Source organism: Rhipicephalus sanguineus, chromosome 1 (genome assembly GCF_013339695.2).
Source record: "Rhipicephalus sanguineus isolate Rsan-2018 chromosome 1, BIME_Rsan_1.4, whole genome shotgun sequence".
Taxonomy (NCBI): Eukaryota; Metazoa; Arthropoda; class Arachnida; order Ixodida; family Ixodidae; genus Rhipicephalus; species Rhipicephalus sanguineus.
The window spans coordinates 56887350-56908516 of record NC_051176.1 but is presented as its reverse complement, the minus strand read 5'-3'; the positions used below and the strand labels follow the sequence as shown (position 1 = coordinate 56908516).

General features: G+C 43.4%; 1 protein-coding gene across 1 annotated transcript in view; it reads left to right on the top strand.

Annotated features, from left to right (window-relative positions):
• Nucleotides 1–21167, top strand: part of LOC119391651 (uncharacterized) — an 82578-nt gene that overhangs the window by 47427 nt on the left and 13984 nt on the right. Inside the window, exons 11-14 of the mRNA XM_037659320.2 lie at nt 3789–3918; nt 8837–8904; nt 13462–13707; nt 16535–16666. Coding sequence (XP_037515248.1) covers nt 3789–3918; nt 8837–8904; nt 13462–13707; nt 16535–16666 — 576 coding nt within the window. The remainder of the gene's footprint in view (nt 1–3788; nt 3919–8836; nt 8905–13461; nt 13708–16534; nt 16667–21167) is intronic.

The following is a 21167-nucleotide window of genomic DNA, read 5'->3' as shown; positions in this document are numbered from 1 at the left end:
CCTTCAGGAACCCTCGAATACTGTAGAACGCAGTCGTTTGTCCTAGAAGCATGGGCAGTCCATTCTGTGCTTAATAGCAGTTGGAAACAAAAGTTAGAAAGCTTTCTGGTAAACAACATTTTATTTCAAATGGCCAAGAATATCCTCTGCTGGCCTATTGTCTGCTCTCTGTGGCAATAGTAGAGTTGGAAGAACAGTTGGTTGTAGCTCACAATAGCATGCTGTAACTAAGTCAGTGAATGAACACCCAATTCCTGAGTGCAGTGTGATCTTTAATTCTGAAGTTCATTTTGCTCTTTCACATCACTGGTTTGTAATTTGTCTCATATAAAATGGGTGTGTATGCTAAAGCTTTCCTAAATTTCTTGCAAAGTGTCTTTTTATGTTTACATTTATAATGTGAAAGTTTCATGTTGCTATCATCGGGAAGTATGCACATAAGAACACTAGGGCGAGCCAAGAGGCTCAATTTTTGCTAGTTTCAGCGGCGTAGAGCCAAGAGAAATGAATCCAAAGAAGGTGGAAACTAACTGTTTGTAACTGTAAATGTACAGATAATGAGGAAAAGGGAAACCAAAGTGAATGAAAACTTAGAGACATGCCATAGCTGTGAGCTGCAGTGATACTTTGTGCATTACATATGCAATACTACAGCAGTGGCTGTATGCCCTCTGTTTTTTTGGGGATTTGTGTTTTGATCTAGCTGTGGAAATGTTAACCACCACTACGTATTGCTGTGGACGAGAATGTGAATTCACTCCCAGGGCTTACTACACATACATTCTCATACAAGTGCCTGAAGTTCGTGAACATATTTCAGTGCCAGAGGAATGCAAATGAAAAGGAGAGTGAATGTTCCTCCTCTAGTCAGCTTAGTCATAAGTGAGTGCACCAGTGTGATGATCACAGTGGCTGAGCCCTCCTCCTTAGCAGCGGCTGGCCCTAATTTGCTCTGTGTGGCAGCAGTCCTTGTGGTTGAGAGAATAGGCAGCCGGCACTGTGTTGCAGGTAAGGTCGCCACACACACAAAAAAAATTAGCACATGCGATCACTGGCCGCAAAAATCACTTGTGCTAATCTTTTTCTGTGGGTATGATACAGTAGAACTTTGATGATAAGACCATGGTTGATCTGAATTTCATGGTGATAGAAATTTTAAAATGTGCCAGACAGATTACATCATACAGAATAGCTTACGATTCAGGCTTACGCGAATAGTTTCTGAACCTGTCACTGACGATACATACGCATGAACTATGGGGACATGTGAATGGGCCAGCGTGGCTGGTCTTGGAAGTGAAAAGCACCCACAGCACCCACAGCTGGCTCTCCTCGATCCTCGACACGCCATGCTTTCCTTCAGCCTAGTGGTAGTCAGCAGGGCGTGATCATCTCTAGCAACATGCTGAAACAAAATTGCGAGTTGGGCTAGTTGGTGGATGTTCATCATAAAGTATCTAACAGCGCCACAGGGTTAGAATATGGACAGAAAGAAGAAATGGACACAGCTCTCAACTCACAACTAAATTTATTATTGAAAAAAGAGAGAACATATATAGGTAACAATGAGTCCTCAAAACTCTGCGCATGTTCCGCAAAACGACATAAATCATGTCTTCTTTAACAGATAACCGTACTCTTCGTCTAGAAGAGTGATTGACGGTTGACTGATACAACTTTAGCTGAATCTTATAAAAAAAAAAAGGCTTTGGCTACTTCACGCGTGCGCTGATCAGCATGTCGGTATTTTATAATGGTTTTCTTAAAATATGGGACACAACCACATGATCTGCAATGGACTGCCAAATGAAACTGGACAGCAGCACCTGAAAGAGTCAACTCATGCTCATGCAAGCATACGTTTAGGCAACGTCCCGTCTGGCCTATGTATTCGCTGCCGCTTGAAAGTGAAATCTCGTAAACCACGCCAGTAGCGCAAGGTACATACACTCAAACCTCATTATAACAAAGTCGCATCTGCCACGAAAATAACTTTGTTATATCCGAAAATTCGTTATAAACGTTAATTTTAACACTGTAGATATTACAAGACTACTTTTCATTTACTTCGTTATAACCGATAATTCGTTATATCCGTGTTCGCTATAACGAGGTTTGAGTGTATTTGTGTAGATGACTGGATACACACTTGTTGCCTTTTCCTGGCTTCCAACACAATGCTCTATCAACCAATGCGCAACCTTGCCCACTTTATTATGTGCTGAAAACAGCACGTTTATGCCATACTGCCAGCACATTTACGCCATGTTAGAGAAGACATGATTTATGTTGTTTTGTGGAACATGTGCAGAGTTTTGAAGACTTATTGTTACCTATATATGTTCTTTCTTTTTTCAATAATAAATTTATACCCCTGCCACACTGGACGTTTTAATGTCATTCGAACAGAATGACATTCGCACCTAATGAGATTATGCGGCTGCTACACAGCGATATTTAATGTCATTAGAACCAAATGACTTAGGCGATCGAATGAGTTCGAAAAACACATTCGCTGTCGAAGTCGAACCGAATGTATAGTCTCTACACCAGAGACTACTTAAAATGTGTCATTTAGTATTCTCAATTCGACACGCATTCGTGCAAACACGCTATTAATATTGCTTTTTTAAAGGCGTCTGCGATTTTAACGAGCACAGGTCTACGGAAGACTGTAGCAAAATGGTTTTACTCTCCACCTCAGTGGCGTCTGGCCGCCGGCACTGTCGGCCATAATGTAAACAAACAGACGCCTGTGTGCATGTGTATCTGCAGCGATGGAATGAACTCCACGAGCGCACCGGACCGAGGTGGAGATGTTTGCTCTCATAAGGCTATGAGAAGACAATTGTGCGCAGTTTCGTTGAAACCTGTTTTCCCGCAAGGACGCGTGCGAGACCGCGTTCTGAAAGCAAACAAACGCGGAATGCTCCGAGTTTCCGTCAAATCTCTTCTTCTGGCTTATGCGCGTTCCTTTCAACGCTAAGTATACAAAGCAACTGAATATTTTACTTGCTGCAGCTTAGCGTCGTCGTTCAGCGGTACTACAGTGCCTAGAATAGCGGTTCCGCCATGTTAGCAATTCTATCGGCTGTCGCTACTGGCTAAGCGTCGTCTTGGCTTATGGTGGCCAGATATCCTGTGATATGAAATTTTTATCCGTGTTTATCTAGCGATGCGACTTCCCACATGCCTTTTAAAATAAAGAACTTCGCTTTCATGCCACTCTACATTTACCTTCCTCAACTTTTCCGGCCATTTTTTTTCTGAATTATCGACATTGATATCATGAACGAATGACATTACTTTTTCCTGTGTGGCGCCGCCACGGATCGAATGGCATTCGTTGCGCCGAATGACATTCGAACCTAATGACATTAACACCTCCAGTGTGACAGGGGTATTAGTTGTGAGTTCAGCGCTGTGTCCATTTCTTCTTTCTGTTCGTCCTCTAACCCTGTTGCACTGTTATATATTTTACGATGATCTCTAGCAAGTTCTACTCACTACTTTGGTGCATTAATTTTCTTTGTGAAAAACTGCACCCATGCTTCAACACTGACTAATCGCTTGGAGTCTGGGGCCGATAATTGCTTCATGGGATCTATGCCGCTGTCTTTGTTTGCTTTGTTAAGTGCTTTTGCTAAGTGAAATGGGCATGCTGTTTTCGCTAACGTAGACATTACGTGAACATAGTCTTGAATTTACTTAAAGCTTTTTCGATGAAAGCTTTTGTTAAATTGAGGCTTAAATGGGGAGTGCTGGGGTGGTGTTCTTTCTGGCTGCAGAACTTCACTGACTTGCTGCGGAAGATTCAGCGGCAGTGTGAACGGTTTCTCATCCACAATGCCAATCGTGTGGTTCACTGCCAGAGCTGGTCATCCCTTTCTCCTCAACTTCAAAAAAAGATCAGGGATGGTAAGTGTCATGTTGGGGTTGGGAGGGCACAAATTGAAGGCTGTAGTGCATTTTTATTGGCTTCACTGCTAATCTTGTATGTCTTGCCACAATGACTGGTAAGACATCTGAAACTTGCTTAATTATTCTAGTTGAGGGTTTGAATCTTAAGAACGAGCTGTTTAATGACAAAATTAAGTATGTGGCTGTTATATTTGCAGGGACACTAAGAAAAGAATGTTGAGCCTTAGCTGAATTAACCAATTCCATTCCTGGTACTTACCATACCAATAATACCGATCTTACCACGAGCATAATCTTAGTCAGGCGCAAAAGATGCGAAAAATGAAAGACTGCATTTCTAACAGTGCCAGTTTATACATTTTCTTGATGAGCTTTTTGGGGAGCTGAACACACTTTTGTATTCCTTTTTAAAAGTGAATATACTTCCAGCAGTTGTGGCCTGCTAATTGGTACATTTTTTTATGAGCCATTGTCAGCTGATTGCATACTCATACATATTCTTCAACTCGGACTCTTGAAAAGACCTACAGTGGAATATGGTGATGACTGGCTATTCAAATAGATTTTTCGGCTTTCAGAGTTTGAACAAGGGCTCTCAAAGGACGAACTGAAATTTGCCACATCTGTTGCTGTCTAAATCATAATTGCTTCACCATAAGGCTGAGTGACCAAGTGACACTTAAGAGTACCATATAAATTGCCCTATTGCCAGAAGTACTGCTAGTTCCATCATTTATCACTGTGACACTTGTGATGGTGCATGTGCTGATTTCATTTAGGAATGCCAAGTCAATGTGATAAGCAGCTACGTTGCACTAAATGGTCTGAGTTATACAGTCGAACCCGCATATATTGAACCCACATACAGCTTTGAACTATTGTGTATATTGAAAAATTGTAAAATCCCCTTGAATATATTTTCGATATATGAAATATTCTCTCTATGAAATTACCTGTATATAGAAATTCTTTTGTGATCATCTTCAGAAACCATTTCGCACCAAGAAATTGTCAGGTGACCTGGGCAGGAGATTTATGTAGTCCTGCAACTCTTGTAATAAGCTTAGTACAAAAAAAAAACACCATCAATGATTAACAAAAAGAGAGTGTCATAATTACTGTTGTGACCAGTGCTATTTTTTATTCGTATCTTTTTAAATAAAAACAGTAATGAAAATGTGATGTGCAAAGTTTATTCTAACTTGCCAAAAGTAGTTTTGGATGGTTTGGATGACATATTATGCTAGTTTTCAACTATTTTTGGACAAGCTGGGCCATTTATTATTGAGCTTGTTTCGAAAACGCTGTACAGTTGTTGGCCTGAATTCATCTGGTTGCCTCACCCTCCTCCACTGTTGTGGCTCAGCACTGTTAAAGGGGTCATGAACCACTTTTCCAAGTAATGATCTAATGACCTCATTATCGGAGTTTACTGCCTCCCGAATCGATTGCCGCAAAAGGTTCTCGAATTTGTCAAGAATGAGCGGAGTTACGGGGGTTTGGCGCACGCTCTCAGCGCTTTCTCTCTTTTCTCGTCGTAACGAGCGCACTGGAAGCTGCACAGGGAGGGATGGCACGGGGGAAAGAAGTTACGTCAGCGCGCGTCGTGAACCGCGATCGCTCTCCCGCTGTGATTCGCGTGCGCGTGTGTGGCTACCGTGTAATGTTAGCAGACTGAGGAGTGTGGCGCCGACAAGTGGCGGCACCTCATGGCAAGAAGCGCATCTAATCTGAACGCCGCTCTCAATTTATGCTGGCTATCGGCCACTGAGGGTGCTATGTCTTTTGCGACGCGGAGAAGCAGACACGCGACGTCAACCGGCAGACGCCCTGCCCACCGACGAGAGTGAGAAGCGGCCTCTGTTTGAAAAGAGGGCGCCTGAGAAAACAGCAACTTCGCGCTCCGCTTGTAGCCTTTAAGCGGCGCGCACGACTGCAATATTTGGCTTAGCACTTCATAGCTGTGTCAGCTTTCCACAGGATGTGTTTTTTCAATAAGCTCAAGGGGTGCTTCATGACCCCTTTAACCATAGTGAGCATGCCAAGCACACTGCTGATGCTACCGTGCAGCATCCAGGGTCTCTGCGAAATGGTTCTGAAATGGTTCTGTAGCAAAAGCATGGGGAGCTGATGCGGCGGGCTTGGCATCTTGCTGGTTTGAAGTTAACAGACCAGTTGCCTGTCACTCATATTTCGCTCGGTGTTGGGCCATTGTTTAACTTACTTTTACGTAATAATTCTTTAGTTAGCCTTGCATAATGATGATATTGAAGTGTGGTTAATTATGAAAGGTTTCTGCACGTGCTTACAAGCATGCATATTCAATGGACTAGGAGGGAAGGATTTCCCAGTGTGTTTCGATAGTTAATGAAAGGGGGTGGGGTCTTCAGTTTCCAGTAAGTTTCATATTTCCAATTTAATGTTAGTTGTTTGTTGCAAAGCTTTAGATGTACAGCAAAAGCTCATTAATTCGGATTTCACGGGACCGCAAAAAACGTTTGAATTAACTGGATTCCGAATTATCGAAAGTATCCAGAAAACAATAAGCAAATGTCTGTTTCATCAATACACCTTCATTTTCTTGATGAACACGTAAATCTTGCACTTATTTTGCATAAGAGCAGTGAAAAAGCCATAATTTTTATCATCCTGCGGCTTCATTCTCAATACGACCAGGATGTCAGGCTCCCACTCGAGATGTGCTCTGCACTGCTCCCTTATTACGTACCACCACTACTACCACATGCATGGGACAATAGTACTTACGCAGCCAAAACGGTCGGCAACTGATACTTCGTCCATCGCGATGTAGATAACATGTTTTGTGCCAGCATACCGACTGCAGTTGAAAGCTCTAACTCTTCAACAGCTTCCGCCTTGTTTGACTTTTGTGTAGGGGTGTGCGAATATTCGAAATTTCGAATATTTTTCGAATAGTGTTTGCTATTCGATTCGATTCGCACTGGAATTTTACTATTCGAACTATTCGAACTTCCCAAAAACAAATGCAGTCAGCGTCCGATTGAAAGTGACCCCTTCAGATTTTTAATATGCTTCACCTCATTACACTCTCGTATTGCGGCAAGCTGTCTTTCAAGCTCCGTTACGGTCGAACTTTGCCGAGAGACAGTCAACGCCCGATTAGAAGTGGTCCCCAGATTTTCAATATGCTTCACCTCATCACACCCCGGTATTGCGGCAAAACTGTCTTTCAAGCTCCGTTACGGTCGAACTTTGCCAAGAGACAGTCAACGTCCGATTGGAAGTGATCCCTAGATTTTCAATATGCTTCACCTCATCACACTCCGGTATTGCGGCAAAGCTGCCTTTCAAGCTCCGTTACGGTCGAACTTTGCCAAGAGATAGTCAACGTCCGATTGGAAGTGATCCCTAGATTTTCAATATGCTTCACCTCATCACACTCCGGTATTGCGGCAAAACTGTCTTTCAAGCTCTGCTAGGGTCGCAAATGTATTAACTCGAAAAAACACTGGTTCCAACATGGAGATGAAAGATGTGGCAGAAAGGGGGGGGGGGCTCAATTAATGCTGTTTTGGACCTGAAATTTGGGCAGGAAGTCCGAAAAATTGGAAGCCGAAGCTTTTTAGCATCCATAATTTCAGATGTTCTTAGATATCGACGTCTTCAAGGCAGATTTGGAACTCCGGACTTGAAGGGAGCACACCCTTGTCCGCCACATCAGTCGGGCTTCCACAGAAGTTGAAAGAGGAGGAGAGGCTGAGGAAATGGCATCTTTGCCTGTCACGTGTAAAGTGTTGTCGGCAACACTTTGATTGCACCAAATCATGTGCATAAATAGAATTCGGCCTCTACTTTGCTTCACTCTTGATAAGACAACTATGAAACACCACCCCGCCAGTGCTTCATCAACCTAGCGAAAAGAAACACATTCATGTTGCTATCTCATAAGAATATGCTTAGGAATCCTCTCTAACTTCTTTTTTTCAATTTCACTTCGAAGTATCCAAAAAATATTCTAGAAATATTCGAGAAATATTCGAAAAATATTCGATTCGATTCGCACTCACACTTCAATATTCGAATTCGCTTCGCACCCAAAATTTTGCTATTCGCGCAGCTCTACTTTTGTGACATTGTGCGTGCATTTCATTAAGTTAAAACAAAACTTCTGACTGCTGGATCTGCATGTGCACAAAACCATGCTCACTAAGTGATGAATGTAGCGATGCGGACATTGTCGCCTCGTTTCACTTGTCTGCGAATGCGATTTTCGCTCTTTTGCGTCTCGCATTTGCAGCGCTTTGCGCTAGGTGCGCTCTGAGGATCGTTCGAATTAACCAGGTTACAGCCAAATGTGTCCAAATTAACAAGAGTTTGGTGCCATTAAACACTGCATATGCTGGTCAGGACCAGGAAACACGTCCGAATTATATATCCGATTTACCGGATTAATGAGGGTCGAATTAATGAACTTTTACTGTATGCTGAGCTCGCAGCGTTTATAAAAAAAAAACTGCGCTGTTATCTTGGTTTGTAGCCCAATTTTCAATTTTCATCAGACCAGAGTAAATAATCCAGTAAATATATGTTTTTTTAGATCAATTCCAGAATTTCATTTTGGTGTGCATGGGAGGCCTTAACCCTTTGCGGTCCAAAACCTTTTCCCTCCTTTCCATTCTGGTCCAAAACTAAAAGACTCAAAGATCAAGTAAAAGAAGTTTACTTATTATTTTACAGATGGTGCATAATGTAGTGAGCAAACATGCACGTGAATAAACTGCAAAAGAACTTGTCCAGCAGTGCCCGATCCAGGACTGCTGCGGCCGTGTTGTGTTGTCGGGCAGGGGCCGACAACGGACTGCAAAGGGTTAAACTACGTTTCATGACATTCACAAACTCAAATGTGTGACTATCTTTGTTGTTTCCCTTGCAGCTGCTGTCATTGTGTTTGAGTTTGAAAAGCCTATTGCTCCACCACCAAGGCTGTCCAGCTTACGACGGGTAAGTCATTATGGCTTGTTGCTTCTTTCTTTTTTTTGTGGCGACTTTTCCTGCCAAATATGGTTTACTACGAAGTCATGGCCTTGGTGTTGACGTTTAGCAAACCTGGCCTTCAATTTCTATACAAAGCTTGCTTGAGTCGGGTGAGTGCTGTCGTGGAACTTTTGTCCTCTGTTTGGTGGTTTTCTAAATATAACTTTAGTCTCCATATTTACTATGGGAAGACCCAGTTCGTCGAGACCACAAATAATAATTACATCATTTTTAATGGGTCAGTTCAGGATATGCACCTAGTGAAGCATTTTGGATTTGGACGTAAAGCGGCAGATTATTTAAGTCACTGGAACTGTAGGTGGCGATCATCTGGCACAACAAACAGCTCAAGGACACACCAGTTGGCCCAGTGCAGAGGTTGAAGCTATAGTTACTATATACAGTAGAACCCCGCTGTTACGTTCCTCACTGCTGCGTTTTCCCGGCTGTTACGTTGTTTTCCGCCGGTCCCGGCATAGCTCCCATAGGATACAATGTATTTGGAACCCCGCTGTTACCACGTCATAACTGTCGGACCGTTCCCGTATGATACGTCGCGAAGTGCGCCCGGAGCCGACCGAGTGACTACCAAAGAGAGCGGCCATGGTGCATTTTCACGCAGCTTGGCCTCGTTTGACCGTAATATTAGCCGCATGAGAGGCGCAAGCAACAGAATCTTTCAATTGATGCAAACAAAAGCATGGCCTTCGAGATTCAAATTGCAAAGATGGCGTCTATGACGTAACTGCTCGCGAAAGCAAGGCCTTCGAGATCGGCATTTACTATTGACAAAAGCATAGCCTCTGAGATTTGCATTGCACAAACATGGCAGGTATGACGTAATTGCTTGTGAAAGCAAGGCCTTCGAGATTGGCATTCACTTCTGCCATCGCGTTGGCGTAGACTCATCATCATCGTTATTTGTCGGAGAATGGGAGGAGTTCGAGCTGGTTGGAGCTCGCATGGTCGTGCGTGCGGTTCGCGGTCGGACTCGCCGCGCCGGTCGTGATTGCGTGTGCTTAGTTCTTTCATGCCTACAGCTGTTGGTGTTAAAAAAATCACATACGTTGATTACATTTCTGTGGATAAGGCCGTCCTAAGCTCCGCGTTTCTATCCATCGACTAGATCGCGGCTGAGCGCGCCAATTTTCATGCTGCTCGTAAGAATTGAAATAAAATTCTGTACCACTAAATATTTTGCCGTTTTTCCTGTTTTTCGGCTCTTACGTTTCCCGTCTCTTACGTTTATTTCCTACGGTCCCTTCAAAAACGTATCAGCGGGGTTCTACTGTATACAATGACCGTATCACTAAAAGCTGTTTAAATTGGCCCTTCCAATTATGCGCTTCTTTTAGATTTAAATTCCATGCCAACACTTTCTTCTCTCTTGTCCCATCTAGTGCTGTATGAATTTATCTTTTGGTTTCATGGTCATAGTGTGTATGTGTATCTGTGTGTACACATCAGTGGTGTATGGTTTCATGAGACTGCCGCATCAAATTTCATTGACACAAATAATGCGGAAGTTTTCGGTTATATATTCATAAGCAGATGTCTGGGCTTACCTTATGATTAGCAGCCCCATTTTTTGCAGCGTTCTTTGCGACAAGGAGCATCGCTAAATAACTGTTTTGTGGCTGATACTCGGATTTGGTGTGAGACTCTCTTTCTGAAGCTTGTGCATGGTGAAAACATTTGCATGTTGAAGTAGGGTTGAGCATGTGTTAGTACCGTAACTGCTTGTAGTTGCTGTTCAGTCATTCTAAAGAATTTTATTACTAGTACATCTGATCAGTAGACAGCTTCTAATTTGCAATTTAAGTCACTGTAGGCTCATCTGCAGAATTTACTGTCGGTGGTCATGCTATGCCAAATAACATAATGGCCACAGAGAAAAGTTGGTTTGTGGTCATGTGAAAACGATTTTCGTGTTACCATGCTGTGCTGGGAAGCCTCATGCTTTTGCCTTGGGAGTTTTGTAACACACCAGTGATTTGCATACTTGAATCTAATGTCTCTGGTCATGAAAGAGAATTCTTGGTCCTCGTGGACAGAGTCCTCAGGTCTAGGTGCAGTGCCTACTCGTAGACATAGCTACTAAGTGGGCAATGCAGGCATTTTTATCAGCATAGTACTCCATTTCTGTATCAAGCTGCGACTGGCCTATATTTATTTATTTTATTTATTTATTTAAAAGTACCGTATTAACTCGAATCTAGGCCGGCCCCGATTCTAAGCCGACCCCCGAAATTCGCAAGGCCAGAAAAGTAAAAAAACCTATTCAGTGTACTCGAATCTAAGCCGACCCTCCCACTTTCGCACATCGCTTTTTTTTTAAAAAAAACATCGGCTTAGATTCGAGTAAATACGGTACCTTACAGGCCCCTGGAGGCATTGTGTAAGGGGGGTAATCCAAAGAAAGAAATGTTACGTTTGAACAGTGTACAAAATGAATGCGTATAAATACTCAAGAAATACATAAGAACAGAAAAAAAATATTACAGAAACTTATGCGGGAACGTAGTGAGCATTGCGTTATACAATAAAGAGATGCAAGGAGAAAATACACTTTCAATCACGACAGCGCATATACACAACAAAATGTGGCACATGAAAATACGAGCAATATAAAGAACGAACGCGACATAACTCTGCTACTGCAAAAAAACATTTAATGTAAAATTGCTCACAAATAACAATAAGGCTATGAAAAGGACAATGTAATAGGTATGGTATAAAGCATTATTTTAACAAATGTGTGGTAAGTAGATGCTTGAAGTTATCTTGGTTACTTACGGAAGCTATGTTGTTAGGAAGGTCATTCCACAGGCGAATGGCTCTTGGAAGAGCGGAATAGTTAAATGAATTAGTCTTCCCGTAAATGTGCATGAAATTAAACTGATTGTACAAACGTTGTGACCTATATTGTGGAGTTTCGAGTTGCAAAAGTGATGACGCTGTGTTATAGATGTATTTATGAAACAATGATAGAAGGGCGATATCCCGACGATTATGCAAAGGATGAAGTGATAAGTTGAGTTTAATTTGTGTGATGCTTGTGTTATAATCATAAGAACGTGAAATGAAACGTGCAGCCCTATTTTGTGCGGATTCGAGTTTTTCGATTAGATATTTCTGATGGGGAGACCAAATGGATGTTGCGTACTCAAGCTGAGGTTGTACAAATGTTAGGTAAGCTAGTTTACGAATATCGTTAGCAGAGTGATGTAACTTACGGCGTATGTAGCCCAATGATCTCGAAGCATTTAGAGCAATAGATTGTACCTGTAAGAGCCCATGTAATGTGGAGGCAATGATCGTTTGCAAGGAAACAAACGCAAGAGTTCCTGGGGCTCTGCAATATGGCCAGTATGGCCATGTGGTCATAGGTGATGTCATGCAGCTCCCAATAACTGCCTTCTCAGAGTAACCGAAACCAGGCTCATAGCAAGCACGTTCTTGACACACATTCACATGAGTGGATGCTTCCTTTGTTTGTTGTTCGTTTGATGTCATTTTGTTCTTTTGCTTTTCTGCTATCCTTTTCCTTCAGGGATCCAAGCCTACATATTCAGTGTTGTCTCGCATTAAACTCAGTTGAAGTAGTGCTTGTCCTGTATTCTTTTTTTGTGTTGTCATCTATATTGTGCTTTCAAAAGCTATAGTCTCAAAGGCTATGCTTTTGTGGCCCTTGTGTACTGGAAGTTGTTGCAAGAGCTGGAAACGTCGAATAGCTACCATGTTTTGGACATCACCTATTCTAGCATGCAAATACCACTGTTTTCAATGGCTAGGTAGGGGATGGATAGGCTCCCAAGTGTTTTCTGCACCTGCCTCTTTTTTGGCAAATTTTTAATATGCATTGAAACCTTCTGTAAATTACATAATGTAACTTATTCAAGATTCAGCATTCTTTTTATAATTTCATTTAATATCCAATTTGATAACTCCTCTGTGGTACTCATATACACTTATAGCAATTCACTGTATACCAATGGCCTTTTTGCTGCCTTTGTGAGCACTGCTAACAAACCAGACAAATGAAATTGCTAACACTTGTGCCCACTGTAGGGCACAAAGCCATGACTCTGAGCTTGAGCCGCATGCATTAATTTAGCTTGCTACTTAACCTTGACCATGGTGCGCATCCTATGCATATGTGCTTACTAAGGTAGCGCAAAGATACACTGAATGTCATGGGGATAATTTGCCACCACCACATTTGTAGTGTTATGTCACAGCGGTTGCCAATTCTTTGTTCTGGTGGAACTGTCTTAGCGATCACTGTGATATTCCAGCAGTAATTTCTCACCTATACTACAGTGCACAGCATCTTGGATAGTGTCACGGCTGTTGTCCTGATTGCCTCGACCTTTTCACTAAATGTTTGCATACGAAGTGACATCCTTCTTATTGTGCACTTGCTTGCTGGTGCATATAGTGTAGTGACAAGTGCTTCTCTGCACATCTTGTTTCTTCTGCTTCATGGCCTTGGCCTTGCCCATGTGACATGCGTGCCAGAAGCCTCGGCGCAAGTCTGCAGGAGGTGCAGGGACTACAGATACTGGTGGTGAAGCCTCGAAGGATAGCGCATCACCTTCGCCTGCTCGGAGGCCGCGATCACTCGCTCGGGGTGTCTCGTCTTCCTCACCCAAGACATCTGGCAGTGACTCATCTGAGCTGCACGGGCCGACCCCGCTTTCAACAGCGGCAGCTTCTAGACCCACTGCTGTTACCAGGAGGTCAACTGCTGGCAGCACAGGTGGTCAGGTATGAGTGTTCCCTGCACCCTTGGATGGCAAACAGATAAGCCACAAATGTAAGAATGTTGTTGTTTGTGAACGTTTGTCCCAAAACACACTTTTTTAAAAATAAATGTTAAGCTGCAAGTAATAAGAGACCTTTATTGCAAGTTTTAGGTACTACAGTAAAATCTCGTTGCAAGAGACTGTTACAAGAGAGACTTGGTTATATATGCGGCCCCTCTTTCCTGCTCCCCCTCACCTCCATTTGCGCACTTGCCCTTTCCTCCTCTTTTACTTGAGTTGAAGTAGAGGGTACGAAACATGCACATACACGTGACAAGGTAGGCACATAAGCACAGTGAAGCTTGGATTGTGTTCATATTCAAGATAAACCCAAACACAACACAAGTGTTGCCATGAATTTGTGTATCAGTGGTATTGGATGTCAAAGCCAAGTTTGCTAATTGTTTTCACGCTGATGGACCTGCATGAAATATGCACAGGAAAATATAGGTTGGAACATCGATTATTTGAAAGTGTGATATCTGATGTGGCAGCCCTATTTTTAAAACTTCAGAACGGAATCATACAGATGTCTCATACAGAGGCATTGTAGGATTAGAAGAACTTGTTGTTGGGCGAGTTGTTGCATCTTAATACAAAAGTAATAACCTGCAAAGACACATGTAAAACCGGACACATGCACAAGTGCAGAGAGTGTGTGTGTGTGTGTGTGTGTGTTGTAGAGTGTGCTCTTGTGTGCGTGTCTGGTTTTACCTGTGTGTCAGGTCTGTGCAGGTTATTCCTTTTGCATTGTTGGAACTGGAAATGTGTTCTGCTTAGCCTTTTCTCTATTCAGGCTTGTAATTCCAACTTTAGCGCATCCTAATATTGACTGCTGCACATGGCAGAAGACTTCTGCAACTTTCTTGGTATTTGTTTGGTGAGGTGGTACATAATGTTCTCATCATTCTGTTGTGTTTTATTGCAATAGCAGTTATAGAGACAGTGCAAGCGAAAATTTGTTGAAGGTATCACTGTGATAGTCAGTACAAGGTCAAAGTAGCCTCCACGGTGGTGGTACAGTGGTTATGGCGCTCGGCTGCTGACCCGAAAGTCATGGGTTTGGACTTGTCCACGGTGGTTGCATTTCGATGATGGAGGCAAAACGCTAGAGCGTGATGTACACCTTCCTATCAGGAGCAGGAACCTATTCAGGAGCTTCTATCAGGAGCTCCCGATAGGTTGTCACGTGCTATCACACGCAACAAGCTGCAAGGATCTCTTCAAAAGCTGGAAAATCTGCTGCTATTATGGCTCATGCAGCCTTTGCACTTGTTCAAGATTACCTGCAGGGTAGGGCATGGCTGCTCTAGCTAGATGAAGAGGTGCACACTCACCTGCACTCCCTACCCCCGTTCACTGCCGTGCCAACCACAACCGTTCATCTCTCTTCTCTCCCATTGTCACCATGTAGGCAGTCGGTCAGTACACATTGTCAGCATCTTTCCTGGCTCCCCCTCGCACGCCTTCCTTCATACCCACAGCTTATGGCTTGCAGGGAAAGTTAGTCTCTCGCATGATATGTCGATGGTGCCATTCATTTGTCTACGAAGATTGGAGAGAAGTGCATGAGGCTGCGGGTGCAGAGAAGGCTGGAAAACTGGCTATATTCCCTAACCTTATGATGATGCATTCCTTTTCCTTTCCACGCAGACATCCAGGAGCCAGATCTAATTGCTGTAACCAATAATGTGGCATGGGAACTTTGTAGTAAGCGGTTTATTTGACAATAGAAGACATACAAAAGTGCGCAGTGCAGAAGCTTCTCATTGTTATGTCCTGTATATTGTTAAAAACCATTGTTGTAGCAAGTGGGATCAACTGTATAATATGTAAAAATTATACAGTGTCCTTGCTTATACAGTAGAACCCCGCTGATACGTTTTTGAAGGGACCGTAGAAAATAAACGTAAGAGACGGGAAACGTAAGAGCCGAAAAACAGGAAAAACGGCAAAATATTTAGTGGTACAGAATTTTATTTCAATTCTTACGAGCAGCACGAAAATTGGCGCGCTCAGCCGCGATCTAGTCGATGGATAGAAACGCGGAGCTTAGGACGGCCTCATCCACAGAAATGTAATTAACGTATGTGATTTTTTTAACACCAACAGCTGTAGGCATGAAAGAAATAAGCACACGCAATCACGACCGGCGCGGCGAGTCCGACCGCGAACCGCACGCACGACCGTGCGAGCTCCAACCAGCTCGAACTCCTCCCGCTCTCTGACAAATAACGATGATGATGAGTCTACGCCAACGCAATGGCAGAAGTGAATGCCAATCTCGAAGGCCTTGCTTTCACAAGCAATTACGTCATACACGCCATGTTTGTGCAATACAAATCTCAAAGGCTATGCTTTTGTCAATAGTAAGTGCCAATCTCGAAGGCCTTGCTTTCGCGAGCAGTTACGTCATAGACGCCATCTTTGCAATTTGAATCTCGAAGGCCATGCTTTTGTTTGCATCAATTGAAAGATTCTGTTGCTTGCGCCTCTCATGCGGCTAATATTACGGTCAAACGAGGCCAAGCTGCGTGAAAATGCACCATGGCGGCTCTCTTTGGTAGTCACTCGGTCGGCTCCGAGCGCACTTCGCGACGTATCATACGGGAACGGTCCGACAGTTACGACGTAACAGCGGGGTTCCCAATACATCGTATCCTATGGGAGCTATGCCGGGACCGGCGGAAAACGACGTAACAGCTGGGAAAACGCAGCAGTGAGGAACGTAACAGCGGGGTTCTACTGTATTGTCCTCATATTTGCCATCATTTTTGTCTTCATGCTAGGAGGTGTCCAGCCAAGCAGACAGCAAGTGCCCTGCAGTGTCGCCAGTTGATTCGAAAGCTGCTCTTACGGGTGCCATGTCTGAAAGCCTTGAGAGCTACCGGGAGTCTTCATCAGACTCTGGAAAAGAGCAGGCAAGTGTAATTTAGCATTATCTGTAGAGCTGTGCGAACGGCAAAATTTTGGGTGCGAAGCGAATTCGAACATTAAAATTGGTTTCACTATTTCAGCTCACTGTTACACAAGACAGAGGACAGAAGAATGTCCTTGTCGTTCTTCTGTCCTCTGTCTTGTTTAAAGGGGTCATGAACCACTTTTTCAAGTAATGATCTAATGACCTCGGTATCGGAGTTTACTGCCTCCCGAATCGATTGCCGCAAAAATTTCTCGAACCCGTCAAGAATGAGCGGAGTTTTCTCTCTTTTCTTGTGCCGACGAGCGCACTGGAAGCTACACAGGGCGGGATGGCACGGGGGAAAGAAGTTATGTCAGCGCGCGTCATGAAACGCGATCGCTCTCCTGCTGTGATTTGCATGTGCGAGTGCGGCTACCGTGTAAAGTTAGCAGTCTGAGGAGTGAGGCGCAGGCAAGTGGCGGCAGCCCATAGCGAGAAGCGCATCTGATCCGAACGCCGCTCTCGATTTATGTCTGCTATCGGCCAATGGGGATGCTATGTCTTTAGCGACGCGGCGATGCAGATACGCGACGTCAACCGGCGAGAGTGAGGACAGGCCTCTGTTTGAAAAGAGGGCGGTTGAGAAAACAGCAACTTCGCGCTCCACTTGTAGCCTTTTCGCGGCGCGCACGACTGCAATATTTGGCTGAGCAGTTCATAGCCGTGTCAGCTTTCCGCAGGATGTGTTTTTCCAACAAGCCCAAGGGGTGCTTCATGACCCCTTTAAGTCCACTAAAATAGTGAAATGGATTACCAACATGCCCAAGCCTATGCTCTATCAATTAAAATTTGAGTGCGAATCGAGTAGAATATCTTTAGAATATTTCTTGAATATTTTTCGAATACTTCGAAGCGAAATTGCAGAAAATGTTGCAGAGCATCCCTAAGCATATTCTTATGCAGTGGGAAGATGAAAGCGTTTTTTTTTTTTTTTGGTTAGGTTGGTGTTGCAGGGTGCTACATAGTGGTGTTCCCGAGTTGTGTTATAAAGAATGAGGAAATGTGGAGGCCAAATTGTCTTTATTTACATGATTTGATACAACAAAAGTGGTGTCAACAACACTTTACACGACCTCTTCCATTTCATCGTCGAGGTACGACAACAAATAATAACTTTGACGAATTTTCTGCCGATGTTGATGCTAAACATAGTGTAGGCATTGGACTCACTGCAGTTACGTGTTGAAAAATCGCTATGCATGCTGCTGCAGCACAGTCTCCGCAGAAGTTAAAGGCCAACTGATGTGGCGCATAAAGGCATGCTCCCTTCGAGTCGGGAGTTCTTCTGCTGCGGCGATTTCCCTCTCCTACTCCGCGGCTGCGGGTGGTTTCTGCAGCAGCTGTGGGTGTCAGTTACGATGGGAGACGTCATATGTTTTCCGCACGCGGCTTTTGCGGATGCCAGACGAGTGCGTGCTTTCGCAAACCTGGCCAAGTAACGCTTTCGTGTTAAAATGTAGCGACGCGGGTGACGTAACGTGCAATATTGGCACGAGGCTAGATAACTTGATATTTCGCCATTTTTAGGGTGACACTAACAATTTTGATATCGCGGCATGACTTCGCGGCACCAACACATTATTCGAAAACCACGTTTCGCAAAACGAGTCCATTGAGTGTGAAACCGAAACCACATTCGAGGCATTAGCAACAGCCGACTGTCAGTGGCATATGTAATGACATCACAAAATGGCGACGGAACACATTTAAAAGCTAGCCTGCTCAGGCTCATTTCGTGCTCGACTACGGTCTGTCTGCATCAAATTTGCTCCCAGCGAAGTGGAAATTGTGCGCGTCCTTTTCATTATGAAAGCTCATATCAAAGGAAAGCTCGCACGCTGAGGACAGCTACGTTGCACCTATTTTGCGTGCCCGAAACCTATGTCCATGCGTGAGTGCTCCAAACAAAGGAAGGAGATCTTCAGCTGCATGCCAACCAGGAAATGTTTCTATGGGGAGAAAATGGGAAAATATTAGAGCTGTGCGAATAGCAAAATTTTGGGTGCGAAGCGAATTCGAATATTCAAGTGTGAGTGCGAATCGAATCGAATATTTCTCGAATATTTCTAGAATGTTTTTCGAATACTTCGAAGCGAAATTGCAGAAAAAAAAGTTGGAGAGGATTCCTAAGCATATTCTTATGAGATAGCAACGTGAAAGTGTTTATTTTTGCTAGGTTGATGAAGCGCTGGTGGGGTGGTGTTTCATAGTTGTCTTATCAAGAATGAGGCAATGTAGAGGCTGAATAGTATTTAGGTAGATGATTTGGTGCAACCAAAGTGTTCCCGACAACACTTTACACGTGATAGGCAAAGATGCAATTTCCTCAGCCTCTCCTCCTCTTTCAACTCCTGTGGAAGCCCAACTGATGTGGCGGACAAAGGTGTGCTCCCTTCAAGTCCGGTGTTTCAAATCTGCCTCGTAGAAGTCGATATATAAGAACATCTGAAATTTTGGATGCTAAAAAACTTCGGCATCCGATTTTTCGGACTTCCAGGCCCAAAACAGCATTAATGAGCCCCCAACTCTGCCACATCTTTCATCTCCATGTTGGAACCAGCATTTTCTTGAGTTAATACATTTGCGACCGTAGCAGAGCTTGAAAGGCAGCTTTGCCGCAATAAGGGGGTGTGATGAGGTGAAGCATATTGAAAATCTAGGGACCACTTCCAATCGGATGTTGATTGTCTCTTGGCAAAGTTCGATCGTAACGGAGCTTGAAAGGCACCTTTGCCGCAATACCGGGGTGCAATGAGGTGAAGCATATTGAAAATCTAGGGACCACTTCCAATCGGACGTTGACTGTGTCTTGGCAATGTTCGACCGTAACGGAGCTTGAAAGGCAGCTTTGCCGCAATACGAGAATGTAATGAGGTGAAGCATATTGAAAATTTGAAGGGGTCACTTTTAATCGTACGTTGACTGTACTTGTTTTCGGGAAGTTCGAATAGTTCGAATAGTAAAATTCCAGTGCGAATCGAATCGAATAGTAAACACTATTCGAAAAATATTCGAAATTTCGAATATTCGCACACCCCTAGAAAATATCAAGACGTTCTCAAGCAGCTCCGTGTAGACCGAGCTTGTCAAGGTAACGGCCCTTGAATAGGCACGCAATTGAGGCATTTCAGCAAGTAACCTTGAGGCCAGCAGAACTGGATCGCTGAACGAAAGAAACTGCCAGCTGAATAAATTTCACTTTCTATGAGGGTGCATGGTGCTTTCCCTTTTTTTTTGCTCTCTTTTTGTTTTGATTAAGCTCAGTATAACCATATGCTGTGCTTCGCACTTTTACGCTGCACTCTTTCTAGTTTGAGTGCACTGGTCGAACTACTCGGTCTAAAATAGCGTCAGGGTGCGGTGACGGCCGTTAACCTTTCCGATAGGTCGAAGTTCGCGAGGCTAATTGGATTTATGCTTTAAAAGTGCTGTGATTTGATTTTTAGCGAATGAAACCGTATACTTACTTTCCAGAAGTTCGAATACTTAGAATAGTAAAATTCCAGGGTGACTCGAATCGAATAGTAAACATTGTTCGAAAAATATTCAAAATTTCAAATATTCTCACACCCCAAATTATCTGGTCTCCCTGTGAAAAATAAAGAAATGACTGTTAGCTGGGTCTCATCACTATACGGGTTCTTGCATGCTAACTCCTTTACTGCAGCAATGTCTGAGTGAAAACATAACCTTCCTGTCATGTCAGTAGCATGCATGCCAAATGCACTGCAGTGGTTCAGTGGCTCTAGTATTCTGCTGGTCAACATGATGTAGCTATTTTGACTCCCATCTGCTGCAGTTACATTCTGATGGCAGCAGTACATGATAATGTTCACGTGCTTATTTTCCAATTTGCATTAATAACTCACTTCAGACAGTCACTCTACTACTGTGTCACATAAGTTATGGCTCGGATACAACTTTGGTATGTTAAATCCCGTTAACTATTATGCATGCCACAGTGTAAAGAAGTTTATAGTCTGCAGTGCAACTAATCTAAGGGATAGCATCATGGGCCATTGTTTTCTTTTTATGCTGGCACTTTGACTGCATGGCTGTATTACCTACATGAGCACATTATATGCATGGAGTGGGGTGTTGGTGATGTTGGATGACTATGAACCTGTTCGCTCTTCCTTCCTTAGCCAGCAGGGTTGCTACAGTGTTGAAGTTTTCATTTTCTGCCATGTGCTAGGGGCGTGAGTCACTGCACTTGCAGATTTACCTGAAAAATACCCTTTTAATATATGTTAGTACCTTTCATGTGACACTACCACCTTTTGTAATTTCTATGTTACTGTTACATGTGCTGTGAATTTTCGGTGAAAAAACAAATACATAGATATGCAGCTAAAGGACACCTACTGAATCCTCTGCAGGATCTCCATTTGTAGTGCAGTCACCCAGCATTGTAAAACATTTTAGTTGATGCTTTTAGAGAAGTTTTTCCAGCAGACGTG